The following is a 23,075-nucleotide window of genomic DNA, read 5'->3' on the forward strand; positions in this document are numbered from 1 at the left end:
GTGCAACAGCCCACATACCCCCTCCAACTCCCAAAAATCCTCATGTCATGTAGCAAGTCATAACTGCCAGGACAGAGGAGAGGGTGGCCTGTGCCCTGTACTATAATCCTAGGACACAATTTACGTATAGTATAGAAAATGGCTACATAGACCCTGGGAAGTCCCTAAAGCCAGCCATACATGAATTGAAATTTGCAAAAATGAACATGTATCATAGCACAGAGTGATACTGTGGATACATAAATCATATACGTGTGCCACGTCCTGAAATTGTATTTAGCAAATGAAACACGAAAGAAGGGGGGACTTTGGACTTTGCAGGCACAGTAACAACAAGTATATATAACAAAAATAATTTATTGAGAAAACATATAAATAGGACATCGATTAAAAAACCACAGATCACATGTATGTAACAAGATATTCAGCGGATCGATTGCTATACAAAACCCTTTAAATATGTAATAACTCGGCCATGAGGATATTCATCCAGAGTACTAGGTCGGAGGAGATGGTTGGATAGCAGATCAGCGAACAGTTAGTTCATATTAAGCGAATACTCAGTGCTCAACATGTTTCGCGTTTCTTTACGCTTCTTCAGGAGCAGAAATTGTGTTGTGGCTATCAAAGTACATAGCATGTAATTAGTATATAATGCCATAAAAATAACATACAAACTACAAAAAAATACAATGTACTACAATTCAAGAAAGTCCGTGCTGGTCAAGCCAAAGGGATAAGAGATGGGACATCAAGAGGGGCATAGAAGGGTTACCATGGGGGCGTACACAACATAGTACTATCATTGTATCTACAAAGTGTCGAGGTAGGGAAATTTATGGTTCATAGACGGACCATAAAAACCAAAGAGTTACATACTGGAGGAGGAAAAAGCACTAGTAAACGGGAGAGAGGGGAGGGGGAAAGGGAAGAGAAAGGGAAGAAAGGGGGGGGGGGAGAAGAGGGGTGGAAAGGCAGGAGGGGGGAAGGGGGGGAAGGAGAGGGGGGAAAAAGAGGGGGGGGGAAGGAAAGAAAGGAAGGAAAAAATAAGAATGGGAGGGAAGGGGGGCGGAAAAGAGGAGGGAAAAAAAAAATTCATTCAATTCATGCCTTCATGAGTTGAAATTTGGCTGGCTCACCATTGATCGACTTGGGTACAACCAGCCTGTCAGATTTTTCTACGTATGGCTACTGCCAGCGGTTACAGCCGGCAGAATACAAAAGCGCAGTGGGAGGCATTCCCCCATCAACACTCGTGGTGGAAAGAAAGGAAATCGTATCATCTATGGCCTGCTTACGCAATATAATGGAGGAGTGGGCAGCACAGCAGCAATGCAAGCAACCCCCAAAACAAAGGGAATCGAGTCATGAAGTCAAAGAGCAGTACTAAAGCACCTAAAGATAAAGCTGACATCAACAGTAGCCTTAACATCTACCTGGTAGAACGTCACAAAAATGTGAACCAAGGACCAGGTGGCAGCCTTTCAAATATGAGAATTATACACCTGGTGTTGGAAAGGCCAAGAGGTACTGACTGAACTAATCACCCTTTGAGGTGTAAGCCTTAGAGATAATATGCCTAAACCACCTAAAAATAGTGGAACATGATGCAGGGCACCCCTTGTAAGAGCCCACTGGCAGGACAAAAAGATTATCTGAGTTTTAGAAAGAAGCAGTGGCTAAGAGGTATATCCACACTGCTCTCAACACATCCAAACAGTGGAGAGTAATCTCTTTAGGATGCTTCAGTTTAATAAATAGATGATGCCCTTATTCAGGTTTACTTCCTAGCTTTTATAAATGTAGGTACCTGATCCTGCAGGACCTGGGCTTCAACATCCAAGCCCTCAAAACCAGTGACCATGGATTGGGAAAGTAGACCAGGCCTTGAGACATCAGGTCGGTTGGTTGGGAAGTGCCCACTGAGAGTCTCCCAGAAGTCAAAGAACGTCCAAGTACCAAGTTCTCCTGAGCCAGTTTGGTGCCACCAAGATCCTACAAAGCACCCAAGGAAGAATTCATATCAGAGGGAAGGTATAGATCAGACGAAAGTAATCCCAGAGGGTCAACAATGAGTCCAGTGCAAAGGCCAGATGATCCCTGGCCCTGTCCACAAACCTGTCCACCTTGTTGTGGAAGCAAGATACCATGAGATCCACATTCAGCATCCCCCCAATAGTGACAGTTGTGCTGGTATACTGTGGAGTAAAGAGAACATTCCCCTGCATCCAAGTGTTGATGACTGAGGAAGTCGGCCTATGAACTGTTTACTCTAGGAATGTGAACCACAGACGTAGTCTTTCAGCCCAATCTAAAATTAAGACCACTTCTCGAAGGACCACACGAATCCTGGTGCTACCCTGATGGTTGATGTAAGCCACTGCAGTGGTGTTGTCTGATTAAATTCATGTTGGTTGTCCCTGAAGCCACTCGATCCACCACTGAGGGGACAGACTAATGTCCCTAATTTAAGAAAATTTATGGGAAGTCTGAACTCCTTTGATGACCAAGTCCCTTGGACAGTCTCCATCTTTAGGAATCCTCCCCAGCCCAACAGGATGGCATCCAGGTTAAAGGAAGATAGGATGTCCCTGATTCCAGGGTTGGTCTGCCACTAGGCCAGCAATATCCTGGCCTTGGGAGACAGGCATATGGGCCAGTCCAGAGACTGAGGAAGCTTGTCCCACGCAGTCATTGCACTGAGCTGCAGAGTGGAGTGAAACTGGGCAAATACTCGATGGAGGCCACCATCTGGCCCAGTACTCTAATGCAAAAGCAGACTGATGGAAGCTTCTTTGAGCAAAGAGTCCAAACAAGAGCACTAGGGATTAACACTCTTTCCCAGGGAAGAAACACCAGGCCTGGACCATGTCCAGAATTGAGCCCAGGTACTCCAAGTGTCTGTGTCAATTGCTGGACGTTGGCAGAGAAGGCCTGGGTGGAGTGCTCTTTCAAGAGGACCCAAATACGTGGATTTCCTATGAGAGCAGCAGTAGAAGAACTGGGACCTAAACCTTGGTGAAGATCTAGAGGGCCATGGACAGAAGAGCCACAAACTGGAATTGCTGCTCACCTACCGTGAATCACAAAAAATGCTGATGCAGAGGAAAAATGGGTACAAATATGCATCCTTGATGACTATAAATACCAAAATCTTCCCTATTGTGGTGAAGCGATGACAAATCGGACTGATTGACATCCTAAATTTTTAGACCTGCAGGAGGATAATACGAACCTTCAAATACAGGATTGGGCTAACACCCCATTGGGATTTGGAACTCTATTCTTGAAGGTAAAAAAAAAACATAAGACCATTCCTCTGAAGGAATCGGAAAAATCACTCCTGAGGTGCGAAGCTGCTACAAGGCAATGAGAATATTCAGTAATCTTAGCTGATAAGTGGGCAGATCCCACATCCTAGACCCAAATATCTGAAATATCTGAGTTCAGAGGGCTGAGGGAGCTACCAGATATCCCCATACTTGTAGAAGAGGGGGCGTCCCCTCATTGTGAGGTGGGCAGAATTACCCAAGGAGCCCTGATTTACCTCATCATGGCCTTGTGCACAGCGTGTGTTGGCCTGCCCTTTGTCCTTTTTCCCTTGTGCCTGATGTCCACTATATGGGTGAGGGGATCCCCTGAGGGGTACTCACAACCTGTGCTGTGGAGTAGAAGAGATGCAGCTGTCTCACAGGTAAAGGCACATGTGGTGACCAGGGCCTCAAAACAGAGCAGAGTTGTGCCTGAAGCAGGGGAGTGCCTTGTCCTGTAGCAGAGCATGTGCTAAAGATGGCAACTGGGTGAGGATGACTGTCTTTAGAGGCAGGACTATACACACAGAATGTGCTACTGCCAACCCACATGCAATACAATTTCCATAGCAAGGGGAAAAAGTACAGCACGGCCATGACAGACACATTGCTCTTAGCCTCACACTACCCACACCTCTACACTATAGAAGAAGGGGCTCAAGGACTACTCCCAGGAATGGGGGTACTGGATTGTTTGGGGGGTTCCCTACAAAGAAAGGACACAGCCCCAGGTTCACCACTCAAGGGCTTAGGGCACCTTAGAAGTACCAAGTTGTGGAAATCCCCTTATCAATGCTCTGTACCTGTAAAACACCCAGCAGATAACTAAATCTTGCTGTACTACACCAAAAGTGAATGCCAATGCAGGGACCAGTATGGAAGCAACCTTACATGCCGGCACCGGGGTCTTTATATGGTAAGGCCCGCGTACAGTTTATGAGGCTTCTGTCAAAGAGCACCAATCCTGAAGCTGCAGAGGGCAGCAGCAGTGGCTGTAGGTGCAAGCAAATATCACAAGAGTGAAATTTTATGTTACCCTTTCTCCGATTTCTGTCTGATCCCCAAATGGAAGCAGGTCGATGTCCGGCTGGAGGGAGCAGGCATCTGTTACGGCTTTATATCTGTAAGAGAGAGGACAAAAATGACATACACACAGTTATGTTTGGATTGTAATATTGCAATATCCAGAGATTCTGGGAGTCCTACTTCTCTAACATGTTGCAGGACACATGGCCTTATCCAGATAATATGCACCCAGGGCTTGATAACAAAAACACTGAAATCCTTAGGGTTGATTTACTAAAGGCAAATACAGTAAAACCTTGGTTTGAGAGTAACTTGGTTTGAGAGCGTTTTACAAGACAAGCAAAATTTTTAATAAATTTTGACTTGATATACAAGCGATGTCTTGATATACAAGTAGCATCATGTCACAACTGAGTATAAAGAGAAGAGAGGCACCTCTAAGTGTAGCAATATGGTTACATTTAATGAAGGTACAACATATAGCAACTCACAAAGAGGCACATCTAAGTATGCAGGCAGCTGGGGTAAAGCTGTCCACATAAACCATCCTCCTCACCACCATCGACGTTATCCCTTCCACTCTGCGCTTCACAAGCTGTTCAAGCCATGCTTTCAGATCGCTCTACTACAGGGTAGTCTTTCCGGTCACGATTGCAGACTGACAGCGGTGAGCGCCGGCAGTGCGGAGGATGGTCTACGTGGACAGCTTTACCCCGGATGCCTGCATACTTAGATGTGCCTCTTTTAATCATCAACCATGTGAGTTGCTAAATGTTGTACCTTCATTAAATAGAACCATATTGCTACACTTATGCCACGTACACACGGTTGGATTTTCCAGCGGGAAATGTTGGATGTGAGCTTGTTGTCGGAAAGTCCGACCGTGTGTATGCTCCATCGAACATTTGCTGTCGGACTTTCTGCCAACAAATGTTTGCTAGCAGGTTCTCAAATGGTTCTCCACCAACAAAACTTTGTTGTCAGAGAAAGTCCGATCGTGTGTACACAAGTCCATCGCACAAAAGTTCACGCATGCAATCAAGCAGAAGGAGCCGCTGCTGGCTATTGAACTTCCTTTTTCTCGGCTCGCCGTACGTCTTGTACGTCACCGTATTCTCACATTCGTAATTGTTGGCCAACATTTGTGTGACCGTGTGTATGCAAGACAAGTTTGAGCCAACAACCTTCGAACAAAAATCCACGGTTTTGTTGGCGGAAAGTCCGATGGTGTGTACGGGTCATTAGAGGCGTCTCTCTTTTATAAAAAGAAATAGGGGGCGGGACTTTATATGAGACACAAAAGACGTGTCTCCATCCCTATATTGGTTACAAAATAAAAGTTCGGTACTTTATATGAAGCATATGACAGACCATAGAATGTATTAAGTTATCAAAGTATTTATTATCAAAAAGTATATCTAGCACATAATATATACATGCAGAGTTGATGTACAAAACATGATTACATTGAATATATATACGCATATATTACATTGGTGTCAAGGCACGTGCTAGTGGCCGGTATGTAGGGCTCCATGTGGTTAGTAGGAGATAATAATGGTAAAAGCTATAAACATGTATAAAAGGAACATGATGGATTGAAGTCATGACTGTATCCTGAATAGGTCCGACGCGTTTCATGGTAAAAACCACTCATCAGGGGTGGATGCGTCAACATGTCTGAAAAAAGACTTTTATACTCTGTAGCTCCTGCTGGATTTTGCTTCTAATCCCCTTGTGGGGGCTTCCATTTGTGAATGGACATTTTACCTGGTCACATTGCTATAATATTTTTATATGGACTCTAAACTGAAGGACCTTTGAATAAATGGTTGTGGAATGAATCATTTGAGTTTCCATTATTTCTTCGTATTCAAAGTTTTTTATTGAAAAGCAGACATGAATTACAACAGGCAATATTTATATGACATGTAGTAGTAAGAATTATACAGGTTTCTGTTCTGCGACATGTGTATTACAGTAGGTAACAAATACATATCAGAAATAAAATGTCCAGAGGATATTCCTCGCAGAGATATCTTTGGCCGTAACATATCTGTTTCTATTAATAACTAGAGGGGTATTGGAGAAATAACAAAAAAGAAAAAAAAAAAATTTAAAGTTTTATTTGTTTGCTCGATATGAGCATCTGCGAGTATATGCATATTCAAAATCTGGCAGTTGTTTCGTAAGTTGTAGAAAACATTACCAGTGATGTATCCGGAGGAGAAATATAAAGTAGAAAATGTAAAGTGAGAATAGTGACAGGGATAGGATAGTTAGTGAGAGATTAGGAATAAGGAGTGGACGAGGGAGGGGTGGCCGGGGGGGCCGCACAAACCAAAGAAGCATCATTAAGTCTGTCTAATGTTGTTGTGACCTATCTATGGTTCAAGGAGTTGTTTGTCGAAGTCCGGGGGTAGGAAGTGTTCGGCCCAGGAGCTCCAGATTTTAAGATGTTGGGGGATTTTGTCGAGGATTGTTGCTTCTATTTTACTGTGGATCATGGCTTGTGTGACCCTATTGGTGACTTCGGCTAGGGCGAGTTTTGGGGTTTTCCAGGCCCTGGCAATCGTTTGTTTGGCTGCCGTCGTGAGCTGAAGGAGAAGACGGGCCTGGGATCTGGTGAGATCCGAGGGGATAAGATTCAGCAATGCAAGAGCCGGGTCAGGGTCAATTGGATGTTGAAATAAGGTGGAAGCCATACGGAATATTGCAGCCCAAAATTCCTGTACTATTGGGCATGTCCACCATATGTGTACATGGGTACCCCTTTCGTTACAGCCACGGAAACAGGTATCAGGATAGCTTGGAAGAAATCTGGAGATCCTGGCCGGGACCAAGTACCATCTCATGAGTACTTTGTAGTTCGCTTCTTGAGCTATTATGTTGTGGGATGATATTTTCGTATTGGACCAGATATCAGACCAGTCCTCTGGATTAAGATCTAATGAGAGGTCTGTGGACCACTTTACAGCGTAAGAGGGAAGGTTGGTTGGGGGAGAGGTCAGGTAAGTATATAGGAGGGAAATCAGTCCCGGAGCATGAGGGTCAGAGTTGCAGATTCCTTCAAAAACAGACAGATCATCTAGTGAGGTATGTGTGCCTATAGTTGTACGAATAAAGTGGGTTATCTGTAAATATCTAAATATTTCTGTAGGGGGAATGTCAGCATTGTTTTGTAGCGAGGTAAATGTCTTAATGGTAGATCCAGTGGTAAGATCGCACACACGATATAGTCCCGCCCTAAGCCAGATTTGAAACGATCTTGGATTGGTTTGGGCCGGATAAAATTTTGGGTGGTCTAGGAACGAGAGTAACGGGGAGTGAGCGGATTGTAATTTAAATGGACCTCGGAGTTTGTCCCACAATTTAAGAGAGTGTCCTGTAATGGGGTTACTGACTGGGCCTCGCGTTGAAGGGGGCAGCCATAATATGTTAAACACTTTAAGGGGGTGAAGGTCAATGGCTTCCAAACTAACCCAGAGTGGAGTTTCACTTTTTGCATGATATAGAGTTATCTGGGCTAGCTGAGCTGCATGATAGTATCTCAAAAAGTTAGGTAGACCCAACCCTCCCTTGAGTTTACTACGAAGTAGTATAGCTTTAGCTACTCTAGGTCTAGTAGAGCCCCAGATATATTTGGACACTTTTGTCTGAATGATGCGGTGGTAGTATGAGGGAATAGGAATCGGGAGGACTCTATATAAATAAAGTAGTTTTGGTAGCATAGACATTTTTACAGCCGCAATCCGGCCTAACCATGAGATACATAGTGGGCGCCAAGATTCTAGTAAACTGGTTATGTGTTTTAACATAGGGAGGTAGTTGGCTCGGAACAGGTGGTTTGGGTCGCTAGCTAGCTTGATACCAAGGTAGGCAATTGTGGACGTTGACCAGGTGAAAGGGAAGAGTTCTCGTAAATGTTCTAATTCTGAATGCGGTAGGGACACGTTGAGGGCCTTAGATTTAGATTGATTGACTTCCAATCCAGATATTAGCGCAAATTTATCTAGAAGGTGAATTAGATTCGGAAGTGTGGTTCGTGGGGATGTGACAAATAATAGTGCATCGTCGGCAAATAGGCATAATTTATGTGATGTAGAGGCTACCTCTAAGCCTTTAATATTTGGGTTTGCTCTAAGGAGAGCTGCTAGTGGTTCGATCGCTAATGCGAACACTAGAGGGGAGAGGGGGCACCCTTGTCTTGTGCCTCGTTGTATTTGAAAGTAGTCCGAACGGTATCCTGAATATTTAACATATGCTCGTGGTTGGTTGTAAAGGGAGTCTACCCATTGTAAAAAGTTAGGGCCAAATCCCCATCTTTGTAGTATATAGTGGAGGTAAGGCCAAGAAACAGTGTCGAATGCCTTACGAATGTCAAGAGAGAGGAGATGCATAGGGATTTGGCGTGTTCGAGCTAGGTGTTGGAGCAGGATGACACGACGGATATTATCACTGGCCTGACGTTTTGGAATGAAGCCTACTTGGTCTTTGTGTATAAGGCCACCTATAATTGGGTTGAGGCGTAATGCCATAATTTTGGCTAGAATCTTTATGTCTAGATTAAGTAGGGATATAGGCCTATAATTTGACCACAGAGAATTGTCTGAGTTAGGCTTAGGTATCATAGAGATAATGGCTGTCAACGTGTCCCGACCAAAGGAGTGTTGTTTAAGGAGAGCGTTAAAAGTGTTAGTGAGAAGGGGGGCTAGAATGGGAGCAAATTTTTTAAAATATGAAGCAGAAAGACCGTCGGGGCCCGGTCTTTTGTGTGGTTTAAGAGACTTTATAGCAATAAGAACTTCTTCGGACGTGATGGGACATTCCATAGACTCTTTATTGGCCTCCGACAACTTCGGGAATGTAATGTTTTGAAACAATACCTCAGCTTGTGTCGCCGAGAAGGTACGTGTTGGGGTATATAGTTCAGCTAGCTTTCTGCGGAATTCAGAAAGCACCTTCACTGGATTGCTCGTGAAGTTATCTTTGGCCAATTTGAGCCTGATGGGATTGTGTATTCTTTCCGGTTGACGTAGTCTCAATGCGAGGAAAGTATCTGGCTTGTTGGCTTTATTATAGATTGTGTGGTTGGATCTGCGAATGGCTTTGTCTGCTGATTCTGCCAAGAGCAGGTCCAACTCTGTTTTCGTCCTTTCTAACAGAATTCTGTGAGGTTCAGTTGGAGTGGATTGGAATTGGAGGAAGAGGCGGTGAAAATCCGCCTCCAATTGCTGAATTCTAAGTTTTTTATCTCTTTTAAGGTGAGTAGATACAGATATGCAGGTCCCTCTAATTACGGGTTTGTGTGCCTCCCATAATAGGACTGGTGAGATATCAGGAGTGGAATTATGTTTTATGTATTCTTTGAGAGCCAGTTCTATATCGAAACAGTATGATTGGTTAGTTAAGTATGCCTCATTTATACACCATGTACGGTCTCTAGACTGAGGGATCAGGGCAGAGACAGTTGTGATCACTGCACAGTGGTCTGACCAAGTAATTGGAATAATGCTTGAGTGGAGTAGGGTTGGTGAAGATGCAACAGGTATAAAGATATGATCGATCCTTGAAAAGGATTTGTGTGGGTATGAATAAAAAGTAAAGTTTTTCTTGGCTGGGTTACATTCTCTCCATGTGTCTAATAAAGAGGCTTGCTGGAATATTTTGCGAAATAATATAGAAGGGGAATATTGTTCAGGGGTATAAGGAGATTTGTCAAGGTGTGGATGTAGCACTTGATTGGAATCACCGCATATAAAAAGGGAGCCCTTGCAATGTGTTCGTATTACTTGTAGGAGATGTTTGAAGAAGGGATTAGGATTGTTATTGGGGGCATAGTAAGAGACTATAGTGGACATCACGTCTTGTAAATGACCAACTAAAATAATATAGCGACCTTCAGGGTCTTTAATTTCTTTTGTTAGGGTGAATGGAAGGGTGCGGTGAAATGCAATGAGGACGCCACGTTGTTTAGTGGCAGCCGAGGCAGAGAACACTTGGGGGTATTTAGAACTGAAGTATTTAGGGGTTGCCTGGATTGTAAAGTGTGTTTCCTGTAGGGCTACTACGCTGGCTTTCAGGTGTGCGAAGGTGCGAAAGGCCTTAACCCTTTTATTTGGGGAGTTGAGTCCCTTAACATTAAGGGAGAGTATGTTCAGAGGGGCCATTGATGTGGGTAGGGAAAAATACTAAGGGTAGATGTCTGAGGATCATGCGGCCCACCCGACCTAGTAGAGAATGGGGAAGGAAATGGAAAAAAAAGGTGTGAGGAAAAGAAAAAGGAGAGGAGAGAGGATAGAGCATGTTTTTTGTAAATAAAGTAAGGAAGTGTAATAACACTTGGTGCGTTGGACATGTTAGCCCAACAGGTAGATGCCCATACTTCCAGACCAGCCAGCTGGCGAGGGAGCATGTGCATCCTATAGGGGGGTGCAGTGACGATTCCCCGCCGCAGGTCGGGAAAAGTTAAGGAACTGTAGTGCTCAAACAATACAAACAGTATACACTAAGACCGTGTTATTGTATTTAGTTGTGAGGTATCGGCAATAACCCCACTTTGGTGAGAAAGGTTTCAGTGCCAAACAAGTGGTACATCTGAATTCAGAATCACCAGAGGGGATGAGGGGATCTAAAAGTAATTGAAATCAACTTAACTATGCCTATACAAGTTGTATAGTTAGCATCTTTGAAACCTTAGGTTAAACAAGCAAGATTAAACCAAACAAAGCAAAAAGAAAATAAAAAAGAAAACAGAGTATTCAGAACATTTACACCCTATAGTGGGAATAGGGGGATCATATATGTTGAGTCCCATAACAGTGAGAAATCTTACCAGGACACAAACGTCTGAGTCTCGGTGGTGTAAAATAATAAAAAGAATAGAAAAAATAAAAAAAAAAAAAAAAATATATATAAAAGAAAAGAGAAAAAAAAAAAAAAAAAAAGAAAAATTTTTTCACAACTATCTCAGTTCATTGAGACATCAACCGTGAAACCAGGAGTTCTCCTGAAGTGTTGAATAAGAGTAATGGATGTTAGGTTCTTCAGCGAGACGTGTGTGCTTTAGGATCAAAAAGGCTTGCTTGACGAGACGGTGTTCCTTTTCGGATCGAGGAAGGACCAGCTTGGTTCCGTTTAGGAGTGGCGATGTAAGGGTAGGGTGCAGAGCGGGCTGGAGTACGTGGTAGTGCAGTTTCGGATTGATGAGCAGGGGGCGACAGGTGTAGTGATTCAAGAAGACGCTGCAGTGCTTCTGGGGATGTGGAGGAGTGTTGCTGCCCCTGGTACGTGAACTGAAGAGAAAAGGGGAAACGCCAGGTATACTTTATCTGATGCTGTATCAGGATTTGTAATTGCGGCTTCATGGCTCGCCGTTTAGCAATGGTAAGGGGTGCCAGGTCAGAAAAAAGTTGGTAGTTGTGGTCTTGGAACTGGAGAGCGTCTTTATTCCGGGCTGCTGCGAGTAGTTGTTCTTTAGTGCGGAAAAAGTGCAGCTTAATTATTATGTCCCGTGGAGGGCCGTCTTGTTGGCGACGGGTAAGCGCCCTGTGAATTCTGTCAAATTCCAGGCGTTCAATGGGTATGGAAGGACAAAGTTCCTGGAAAAGGGCTGTAGTGAAGGATTGTATATCCTCAACCACTTCTGGGATACCCCGGAGGCGTAAATTTGACCTGCGAGATCTGTTCTCGGCGTCCTCTAAACGTGAGAGCAATGTAGCATTTTCCTCACGGAGGGCTGCCTGTTCCTGAGCATGTTCTTGTATAGTGAGTTCTATATCATCTACTCTGGTTTCCAGGTCTGCTGTGCGCTGGCCTAGTTCTCGTATCTCCCGTGACAGTCTATTTGTTATTTGGTCAGATGTGGCTTTCAGAGCCTTGTTTAACATCTTCTCCATGTGTTTTAGAAAATCAGGCTGTGACATACCTTGTTGTGCAGGGATAGGAGAACCGCTGTATATAGAGTCTGCAGCATCATCCTCCTCACTGTCTGCCTGCTCCGTTCTGGCTGGAGATGCAGTTTGCTGTTTGGAGAGAGCTTTCGCCGCCATCTTGGATGAGGCGCGGGCTAAGGCCTCCTTGATCGGTTTGGTCTTTTGTTTACCCTTGTGACCCGTCAAAACCATCCCGGTTGTGGCTCGGGTGACGCTGGGGGTGATCGCCGGTATTCGGATGCGGTTAGGCGGTCTGAGGACGTTATACGGTCCCGATTCTGCGGCGGGAAGTGCGGAGCTCTAAGAGGTAACGTCCTCCATGCTGAGCCTCGCGCATGCGCCCCCCCTCCATTATTTCTTATAGGGAAATTTGCTTTGATATACAAGTGCTTTGGATTACAAGCATGTTTCTGGGACAAATTATGCTTGCAGTCCAAGGTTTTACTGTAGACTGTTCACTTTGCAAGAGTAGTTGTACTCTGCAAGGAAATTTTCTCTAAAGCTTAATAAATGAGGTAAAGGTCCACTTTGCAAAGAATACCCAATTACATGCAAGGAAAATAAAAAACAGCTTTTTTGTTGCGCATGATTGGACGATGGAAATCAGCAGAGCGTCCCCTCATTTGCTAAGCTCTGGAGGAAATTCCCTTGCAGAGTGCAACAGCACTTGCAAAGTGAACGGTCTATTTGCCTTTAGTAAATTAGACCCCATATATGGCCTAAATGACTGGACTAAGATGAAAATCCCCACTCATCAACAATAAAACTTTTCTCTTTATATTACATCATCATAGGATCTCTGTGCTTCTCTATGTTATGCAGGCAGATCATGAATGGTGGGAGGGTCCAGCAGGGTGTTGTACATAGCTTCCAGAAAACATCACAGCACCCTACCTCAGTACTCCTTTCCAGAGCAGAGCTCCCGGATGAAAGCAGTGGGCTGGGTCTTGGAGGGAGTTATGCAAATAATAAAATGCTTTTATTGGTGGATGTCAGTCTGGAGGAGTGGGCTTTACTAGGTAGACTGTATCTGCATGCAGGCTGCCCTATGTAACACCCACATGTGATGCTGAACCTCCATGATTGAAAGAACTAAAAACCAATGTATGAAAAATGTCAAAATTCAGCAGTGAGATGCAGATTCTGATTATTCTTCATGCTGGCCGGAATGAGTCTCTTTATGGAACAGTGCATGCTCGGGCTTCTAGTGTCAGTCTGCCAGTGGGTGTCAGTATGTATTTATACACTATGTATTTCAGTGTAATGGTGTGGGTGGTCTATAAAGAGGGTGGAGCTACACGACGTACACACACCAGGCCATTCAAGGGAAGCCAGGAGGTTCCTATCTTTAGCAGCAAAAAGACGCTGACAGCCTGATGTGAACTTTGAATATCGCTTGTTTTATCTTTTAGTTTGTAAGTGTACACCCTGAAGGGGGATTTTATATTACATTTCTGTCTTCCCCTTCCTTTTTATCTTTAATAAAATGTGTTAAATGGGATTACGCTATGTTTGCCCTTTTCTGTTTTGGCTTATATACACTGATCCACTGGTAAGCTGCTCTGATCGCCCATCAAGGAAGGGCATTGACGGTGTTCCCTATTGATTAAGATCAACACGTTTGAATCAAGGTTGGATTCGGTAAGAGTCTTACACGAGGGGGTTTTCTTGCACACCCCCGTCTCTCTTCTTTCCGAGCACGTGTGATATGAAATAGTATAGTATGAAAGCAGCTAGCTTGGAGGATTTTACTCTTTAAGACTGCCATAAGAACTAATTCAGGATCATCCACATCAGCAATCAAAGTGTACATGGACTCTATTAGAGATTTTTTTATTATATGATTATTTTTAAGTTTTCGCATTGAGGACCAATTTTTTTAGCGCTGCCATTAGCTTGTTTTAGCTTGTTATTAATGTGGTCTAAAAATGTGTTGGTACCTCTGCTTGTTGAAGGGACTCCCAAATGTGATGTTCTCTTCCACTGTGGCATTGAGCAGCCAGGGCTTCTGTCCAGCGTAGGCCACAGAATTTCTGTTCTTACTGAAAAAGGAAGAGTAAAAAGATCAGAGCCAGCTGGGCCCCAGAGTCTGGAAAAGATTGTCACCTGGTGAGTATTGTACTGACATGCTGAGAATAAATGGGACTTGCTGCCAATTTTATCATCAGGAAATGGCACATATGGTTGGTGTTTCTCCCCAGAAAAGGCAACAAGTTTGGCCAGGCCATTTGGGAAGAGCTAGGGAGATCTCAGAGTGGACATCAGAAAATGAAGTGAGTGTACACCAACCATCCCTGGGGAAGACGATTTGCTTATATTGTACAATACATGTATGACTGTAGGGGCCCTAAGTTTCTGCATAAGGGCACCTATAAATTGTGACAGCTACCCATCTATTGCTCACATATTGTAACTATTGTCTCTTTGTTGCCTTATATTGTAACAATAGCCCATTTGTTGCCCATGCATTTTAACAACTACCTATTTGTTGTCTGTGTAATGTGACCCCTGCCCATTTGTTGCTCTTGTATTGTAACAACTGCTCATTTGTTGCCCTTGCATTGTAACAATTGCCTGTTTGTTGCCAACCTATTGTAACAACAGCCTGTGTGTCACCCTGCTGTTGTAGCACTTGCCCATCTGTTGACCTTGTATTGTAACAATTGCTCATCTGTTGCCCTTGTATTGTAACAATTGCCCATTTGTTGCCATTGCATTGCAGCAGTTGCCTGTTTGTTACTCTCATATTGTAAAGATTGGCCATTTGTTGCTTGTGCATTGTAGCAATTGTCACTTTGTTGTCAACATACTGTAACAACAGCCTGTGTGCTGCTCTGGTGTTGTAGCAATTGCCCATCTATTGCCCATGAAATGCAACAATAGCCTGTTTGTTGTCCTCATATTTTATCAATTGCCCAATTGTTGCACACATATTATAACAATTGCTCATTTGTTGTCCTTATATTGTAACAATCGCCTATTTGTTGGTCACATATTGTTACCACAGCTTGTTTTTTGCTCTCATTTTGTAATATTGCCATTTGTTACCAACATATTGTAATTGCAGCCCATTTGTTGCCCTTGTATTGCATCAATTTCCTGTTTGTTGCTCATACATTGTAACGATTGCCCACATTTTGTAATGATAGCCTGTTTGTTGCCCTTTTATTTTAATGATTACCATTTTCTTTAACTCAAGATCTTCAGTCACAGCTTTGAAAAGAGAATCACATACACTCAATCAATTGACAACAAAATAAAATGAAATAAAAAATAGTTTAGCCTTTGCAAACATCATGTAAGTGAAAGAGAATATGATTTTAGACCAGCCTTTCTCAACCAGGGTTCAGTGGAACCATAGAATTCCTCCAGAGCTTGCTAGGGGTTCCTTGAGCAATGACGCACAGATAATATATACAGTTTCTCACACCCCTCACATTTTTGTAAATATTTTATTACATCTTTTCATGTGACAACACTGAAGAAATGACACTTTGCTACAATGTAGCGAGTAGTGAGTGTACAGCTTGTATAACAATGTAAATTTACTGTCCCCACAAAATAACTCAACACACAGCCATTAATGTCTAAACCACTGGCAACAAAAGTGAGTACACCCCTAAGTGAAAATGTCTAAATTGGACCCAAAGTGTCAATATTTTGTGTGGCCACCATTATTTTCCAGCCCTGCCTTAACCCTCTTTTGCATGGAGTTCACCAGAGCTTCACAGGTTGCCACTGGAGTCCTCTTCTGCTCCTCCATGACGACATTACGGAGCTGGTGGATGTTAGAGACCTTGCACTCCTCCACCTTCTGTATGCCCCACAGATAATCAATAGGGTTTAGGTCTGGTTGGCCAGTCCATCACTTTTACCCTCAGTTTCTTTATCAAGGCAGTGGTCGTCTTGGAGGTGAGTTTAGGGTCATTATCATTTTGGAATACTGCCCTGCGGCCCAGTCTCTGAAGGGAGGAGATCATGCTCTGCTTCAGTATGTTACAGTACATGTTGGTATTCATGGTTCCCTCAATGAACTGTAGCTCCCCAGTGCACTCATGCAGCCCCAGACCATGACACTCCCACCACCATGATTGACTGTAGGCAAGACACACTTGTCTTTGTACTCTTCACATGGTTGCTGCCACACACGCTTGACACCATCTGAACCAAATAAATTTATCTTGGTCTCACCAGACCACAGGACATGGGTCCAGTAATCCATGTCCTTACTCTGCTTGTCTTAAGCAAACTGGTTGCAGGCTTTCTTGTGCATCATCATCAGAAGAGGATTCCTTCTGGAATGGCATCCATGCAGACTAATTTGATGCAGTGTGTGGCGTATGTTCTGAGCACTGACAGGCTGACCCCCCACCCCTTCAACCTCTGCAGCAATGCTGGCAGCACTCACACGTCGATTTCCCAAAGACAACCTCTGGATATGACGCTGAGCACGTGCACTTAACTTCTTTGGTCATCCACGGTGAGGCCTGTTCTGAGTGGAACCTGTCCTGTTAGACCACTGTATGGTCTTGGCCCCCATGCTGCAGCTCAGTTTCACGGTCTTGGCAATCTTATAGCCTTGGACATCTTTATGTAGAGCAATGATTCTTTTTATTACATCCTCAGATAGGTCTTTGCCATGAGGTGCCATGTTGAACTTCCAGTGACCAGCATGAGAGAGTGAGAGCGATAACACCAAATTTAACACACCTGCTCCCCATTAACACCTGACACCTTGTAACACTAACATGTCACATGACACCGGGGTAGGAAAATGGCTAATTCGGCCCAATTTGGACAATTTCACTTAGGGGTGTACTCACTTTTGTTGCCAGCGGTTTAGACATTAATGGCTGTGTGTTGAGTTATTTTGAGCGGACAGCAAATTTACACTGTTATACAAGCTGACCACCCCCTCCTCCTCAAAAAACTTTACTCCCTTGGTCTCCGTGACTGTGCTCTTCAGTGGCTCTCATCCTACCTATCCCAACGCACCTTCAGTGTCACTTACAATTCTACTTCCTCCACTCCTCTTCCCTTCTCCATCGGGGTCCCCTAAGGTTCTGTTCTTGGACCTCTTTTATTTTCAATCTACACCTCTTCCCTGGGTCAGCTGATAGCCTCTCACGACTTTCAATATCATTTCTACGCTGACGACACACAAATATTTCTCTCCACCCCTCAACTCACTCCATCAGTCTCTTCACGCATCACTAACTTACTAACAGACATATCTGTATTGATGTCACACTTCTTCCTCAAACTCAACTTGTCCAAAACCGAGCTTATAATATTTCCTCCCCCACGTGCCCCTTCCCCTGACTTATCTGTCAAGAGCAACGGCACAACCATCCACCCATCCCCACATGTCAGGGTGCTAGGTGTTATCCTGGACTCTGAACTCTCCTTTCGGCCCCACATCCAATCACTTTCCAAAGCTTGCCGCCTCAACCTCCGCAACATCTCTAAACTACGTCCCTTTCAATCCAAGGAAACCACAAAGCTCCTGATTCACTCCCTGGTTATCTCTCGACTACTGAAACTCCCTCCTCATTGGCTTACCTTTAAATAGACTATCCCCCATTCAGTCCATCATGAATGCTGCTGCCAGACTCTTCCACCTTACAAACCGCACAGTGCCTGCTACCCCTCTCTGCCAATCCCTCCATTGGCTGCCACTTGCCCAATGAATTAAATTCAAAACACTAACATTAAGTTTTAAAGCCATCCACAACTCTGCCCCCAGCTACATCACTAGCCTAGTCTCAAAATACCAACCTAATCGCCCTCTTCGTTCCTCCCAAGACCTCCTGCTATCTAGCTCCCTCATCACCTCCTCCCATATCCACCTCCAGGACTTCTCCCGAGCCTCGCCCATCCTCTGGAATTCGCTACCCCAATCTGTCAGACTGTCTCCAAATTTATCCACTTTTAGGCGATCCCTGAAAACTTTCCTCTTCAGAGAAGCCTATCCTGCCTCCATCTAACAATTGCACTATTTTCTCCATTAGCTCATCCCCACAGCTATTACCCTTTTGTATAACTTGACCCTCCCTGCTAGATTGTAAGCTCTAAAGAGCAGGGCCCTCTGATTCCCCCCTGTATTGAATTGTATTGTAATTGTACTGTATACCCTAATGTTGTAAAGCGCTGTGTAAACCCGTGGGCGCTATATAAATCCTTTATAATAATAATAAAGCTGTACACACACTACTTTACATTGTAGCAAAGTGTCATTTCTTCAGTGTTGTCACATGACAACTCACTTTTGTGAGATACTGTATATCTTTTTAGCTATCTGTAATAGGGGATTCCTCCCAATGACCATCATCCTAATGTACTATGAGCTGTAAATATAGTAATTATTAGCAGGAGTTCCCTGAGACTGAAAAGTTATTTCAAGAGTTCTTTTGTGTTGAAAAGGTTGAGAAAAGCTGATTTAGACTAAACATTAAACGATGGAGTGGATGGCACCACAAGCTAAAAATAAAAGATAAAAGCCCTAGAAGGTGTTATAGGGATCTGCTGCTAAACAGATTAATGTCTGTCTTTCTCACACACCAAATGTTTATTATTCATTCTTGTAAATGATTAGAGACTCAAAGAACATCGCTGTTAGAGAAACTGTTCTGCTAAAGGAATCCTGAGCTGAGAGAAATACATAGGATGCCATTGCACACATCTTTCTGTGCAACTTGATTTTGCAGGATACAAGATGTTTGCTGAAAATAGATGCTATATTTTACACGCACTTATAAAAATGTGTAGGTACAAGTTCAAAAGTGGACTTTACTACCCCTTTAATAGCAGATCCCCCATGCATACTGGCTGGAATCAAAAAAGCAAATTGTACATTGTTTAAAATATTATATTTAGTAATATAATATATATTGTCATGTGTAGCACACTCTAGTGTGATAGAAGTGGTAGTGGATAGATTTTTGTTAGTGTAGGTAAATTTACAGACTTGGCTGGCAGCTGGCAGCAACCTGGATTGGCAGGGGGCAGGCCTCCTTAAACACCCAGGGTCAGCCTAGCTGGGGAGGAGTTGTTCGGGAGGAAGCTGGAAATGGAGTGCTAGGCTGTCGTGGCCTTTGAGGGAGCTCCCCAGTCTGGGGGGGGGGGGTTGGGCTCGGGTGCAGACAGGGCCCTCTGAGAACACAGGAGCAAGGCATGGACAGCAGTAGAGCATTGCCAGGCAAGTCTCTAGGGAGGTACAACTGGTCGCAGCCAGGAGGGCTGGTGAGTGACACACAGTCAGGAGGACTGGGGAGGCACGCCTGAGAGGACTGGAGGAGTAGAGTCTGCGATGGTCGCAGAGCCAGTGGGGTGGACTGTGGTGGCAGGGGCAGTGAAGAGAGGCAGGTGCTGCAAGGTGGGTTGGCAGGGCCTGAAGATGTGTTGCTGGGATCAGTAGCCACGTGGACAGCTAGCATTGGGACTACCTACTTATATTTTTGGTACACCATAGGAGCCCGTGGTCTCTGCCTGCAAAGGGCATTCACTTTGGGCCTGACTGAATCAGTATCAGGCTTACATATCAGTGCTAGCTGGTCCTGGGAGTGAAATACTCAGACCAGGCCATCTGGCACCAACAACCATGCCATATCCAAAGTCACTTAAAGCTCCTTTCTTCCCCAATGGTTTGAATTTCAGCAAGTCATCTTCACCACATCTAGATACCTAAATGCACTGAGTTTCTGCCATGTGATTGGCTGATTAGCAATTTGTGTTACCAAGCAATTGAATAGGTGTACCTAATAAAGTGGCCGCTGAGTGTATGTAGGAGGATGTGTTTCATCTCTATCACCAGAGGCCAGTCACTCCAGTCGGTATTTGTAAAGGTCTACGACCACTTTAAATTTGTGGTGTGCAGGGCAGCACTAGTGATGTGCAGGGCCGATCCTAGGGTCACAGACGCCTGGGTGCAGAAATATTTCTGGTGCCCCCACGTTGGCGTGGTCATCTTACCAACTCCTCCCCTTTACAAATGTTTCTATAGCAACGACTCAAACACAGAGATGCTCCCCTAAGAAGTCTTCTTCACCCTAGGATCCTCCCATGATCTCTTACTAATAAAGCAAATACAGGAATAGCGTACACTAATGAGACCTGGAGGGGAGTCTCTCTGATGCACACAGAGAGGGCTTCTGTTAGAGAGTCTGTTAGAAAGAGCCCCCAGACATGTTACAAGAGATGGCCAGAGACTGCAGACATGTTACAAGAGATGGTCAGAGACTGCAGACATGTTACAAGAGATGGTCATAGACAGCAGACATGTTACAAGAGATGGTCAGAGACTGCAGACATGTTACAAGAGATGATCAGAGACTGCAGACATAATACAAGATTTGGCCAGAGACTGCAGACATGTTACAAGAGATGGTCAGAGACTGCAGACATGTTACAAGAGATGGTCAGAGACTGCAGACATGTTACAAGAGATGGTCAGAGACTGCAGACATGTTACAAGAGATGGTCAGAGACTGCAGACATGTTACAAGAGATGGTCAGAGACTGCAGACATGTTACAAGAGATGATCAGAGACTGCAGATATAATACAAGATTTGGCCAGAGACTGCAGATATAATACAAGATTTGGCCAGAGACTGCAGACATGTTACAGGAGATGGTCAGAGACTGCAGACATGTTACAAGAGATGATCAGAGACTGCAGACATGTTACAAGAGATGGTCAGAGACTGCAGACATGTTACAAGAGATGGTCAGAGACTGCAGACATGTTACAAGAGATGGTCAGAGACTGCAGACATGTTACAAGAGATGGTCAGAGACTGCAGACATGTTACAAGAGATGGCCAGAGACTGCAGGCATGTTACAAGAGATAATCAGAGACTGCAGACATGTTACAAGAGATGGTCAGAGACTGCAGACATGTTACAAGAGATGGTCAGAGACTGCAGACATACTACAGGAGATGGTCAGAGACGGCAGACATAATACAAGAGATGGTCAGAGACTGCAGACATGTTACAAGAGATAGTCAGAGACTGCAGACATGTTACAAGAGATGGTCAGAGACTGGTCAGACTGCAGACATACTACAGGAGATGGTCAGAGACTGCATACATGTTACAAGAGTTGGTAAGAGACTGCAGACATACTACAGGAGACAGTCAGAGACTGCAGACATGTTACAAGAGATGGTCAAATACTGCAGACGTACAGGAGATGGTCAGAGACTGCAGACATAGTACAGGAGATGGTCAGAGAATGCAGACATACTACAGGAGACGGTCAGAGACTGCATACATGTTACAAGAGATTGTAAGAGACTGCAGACATACTACAGGAGACAGTCAGAGACTACAGACATGTTACAAGAGATGGTCAGAGACTGCAGACATAGTACAGGAGATGGTCAGAGACTGAAGACATAATACAAGAGATGGTCAGAGACTGCAGACACATTACAAGAGATGGTCAGAGACTGCAGACATGCTACAGGAGACGGTCAGAGACTGGAGATATAATAGAGGAGATGGTCAGAGACTGCAGAAATACTACAGAAGATGGTCAGAGACTGCAGACATGTTACAAGAGATGGTCAGAGACTGCAGACATAGTACAGGAGATGGTCAGAGACTGCAGACATAGTACAGGAGATGGTCAGAGACTGCAGACATAGTACAGGAGATGGTCAGAGACTGCAGACATACTACAAGAGATGGTCAGAGACTGCAGACATGTTACAAGAGATGGTCAGAGACTGTAGTTCTTATGAACGTTAGTAGATAATGGCCGATCGGCCCTCTCACCTGACCCAGCGATACAGCAACAACGGTTCCTCTGATCAGGAGTCAGCTCACTCTGAATTGCCCGTGGCGACTCCATTGGGTAGAGCCCAGATCTGTATTCTGGCAATGACTCCATTCCTTTCTCCGCCAGGGATGGCGCCAGGCTGGGTGGTTTTCCCTCTGGTGGCGCAGGGCAGTGGGGTTCTCTCTCTGATGGTGTTCCCTCAGCACTGTCCTCTCCCTCTGGAGTCCTGGGTGTACTTCCCTGAAAGCTTTCCCGGGCTCCTGTCTCTCTCTCTCCCATTCAGCTGAGCATGCTGTGTGGGCTGCAGTTTCCGTGTTACAGTGGGGATGCCAGTCCTCGGGACTACATGTCCCACAATCGTCTTCTTTGCTCCTTTTTTGTTCTTCCCTGGCCGATATGAAGGCAGGGGAAGAAACATAGTGCGCCACTCACTAGTACAGCAGCGCGCGCAAGGAGGAGAGGGAAAGGGGAAATAAGAGCCCGCGGCTGCAGTGGCGTCACTAGGCTTGGTGTCACCCAGTGCGGTAAAACATAGTGTCACCCCCCCTCCACCAACTATAGTCACCCCTCAGTACAGACCCCCCTCCACTAAGTATAGACCCCCCTTCATCAGTGCAGACCCCCCACTAAGTATAAACCCCTCTCTCAGTACAGACCTCCCATCAGTATAAACCCCCCTCAGGACAAACCACCCCCCCTCCATTAGTACAGAACCACCCCTTCTCCATTAGTACAGACCTCCAACAACAAACCACCCCCCCTCCATTAGTACAGACCCCCCAGAACAAACCACCCCTCCTCCATTAGTACAGACCCCCCCAGAACAAACCACCCCTCCTCCATTAGTACAGACCCCCCCAGAACAAACCACCCCCTTCCATTAGTACAGACCCCTCCAGAACAAACCACCCCCCTCCATTAATACAGACCCCCAGAACAAACCACCCCCTCCATTAGTAAAGACCCCCCCTCCATTAGTACGGACCCCCCAGAACAAACCACCCCCCTCTATTAGTACA

General features: G+C 44.7%; 1 protein-coding gene across 7 annotated transcripts in view; it reads right to left on the reverse strand.

Moving 5' to 3' along the window:
- Nucleotides 1-23,075, reverse strand: part of ABCC9 (ATP binding cassette subfamily C member 9) — a 220,390-nt gene that overhangs the window by 68,366 nt on the left and 128,949 nt on the right. For all 7 annotated transcript variants that reach the window (XM_073621428.1, XM_073621425.1, XM_073621426.1 and 4 more), the window contains 2 exons: nt 14,212-14,313; nt 4,348-4,432 (listed from right to left, as the gene is read on the reverse strand). In XM_073621428.1, coding sequence (XP_073477529.1) covers nt 4,348-4,432; nt 14,212-14,313 — 187 coding nt within the window. The remainder of the gene's footprint in view (nt 1-4,347; nt 4,433-14,211; nt 14,314-23,075) is intronic.

This window comes from Aquarana catesbeiana, linkage group LG03 (assembly GCF_042186555.1).
Source record: "Aquarana catesbeiana isolate 2022-GZ linkage group LG03, ASM4218655v1, whole genome shotgun sequence".
Taxonomy (NCBI): Eukaryota; Metazoa; Chordata; class Amphibia; order Anura; family Ranidae; genus Aquarana; species Aquarana catesbeiana.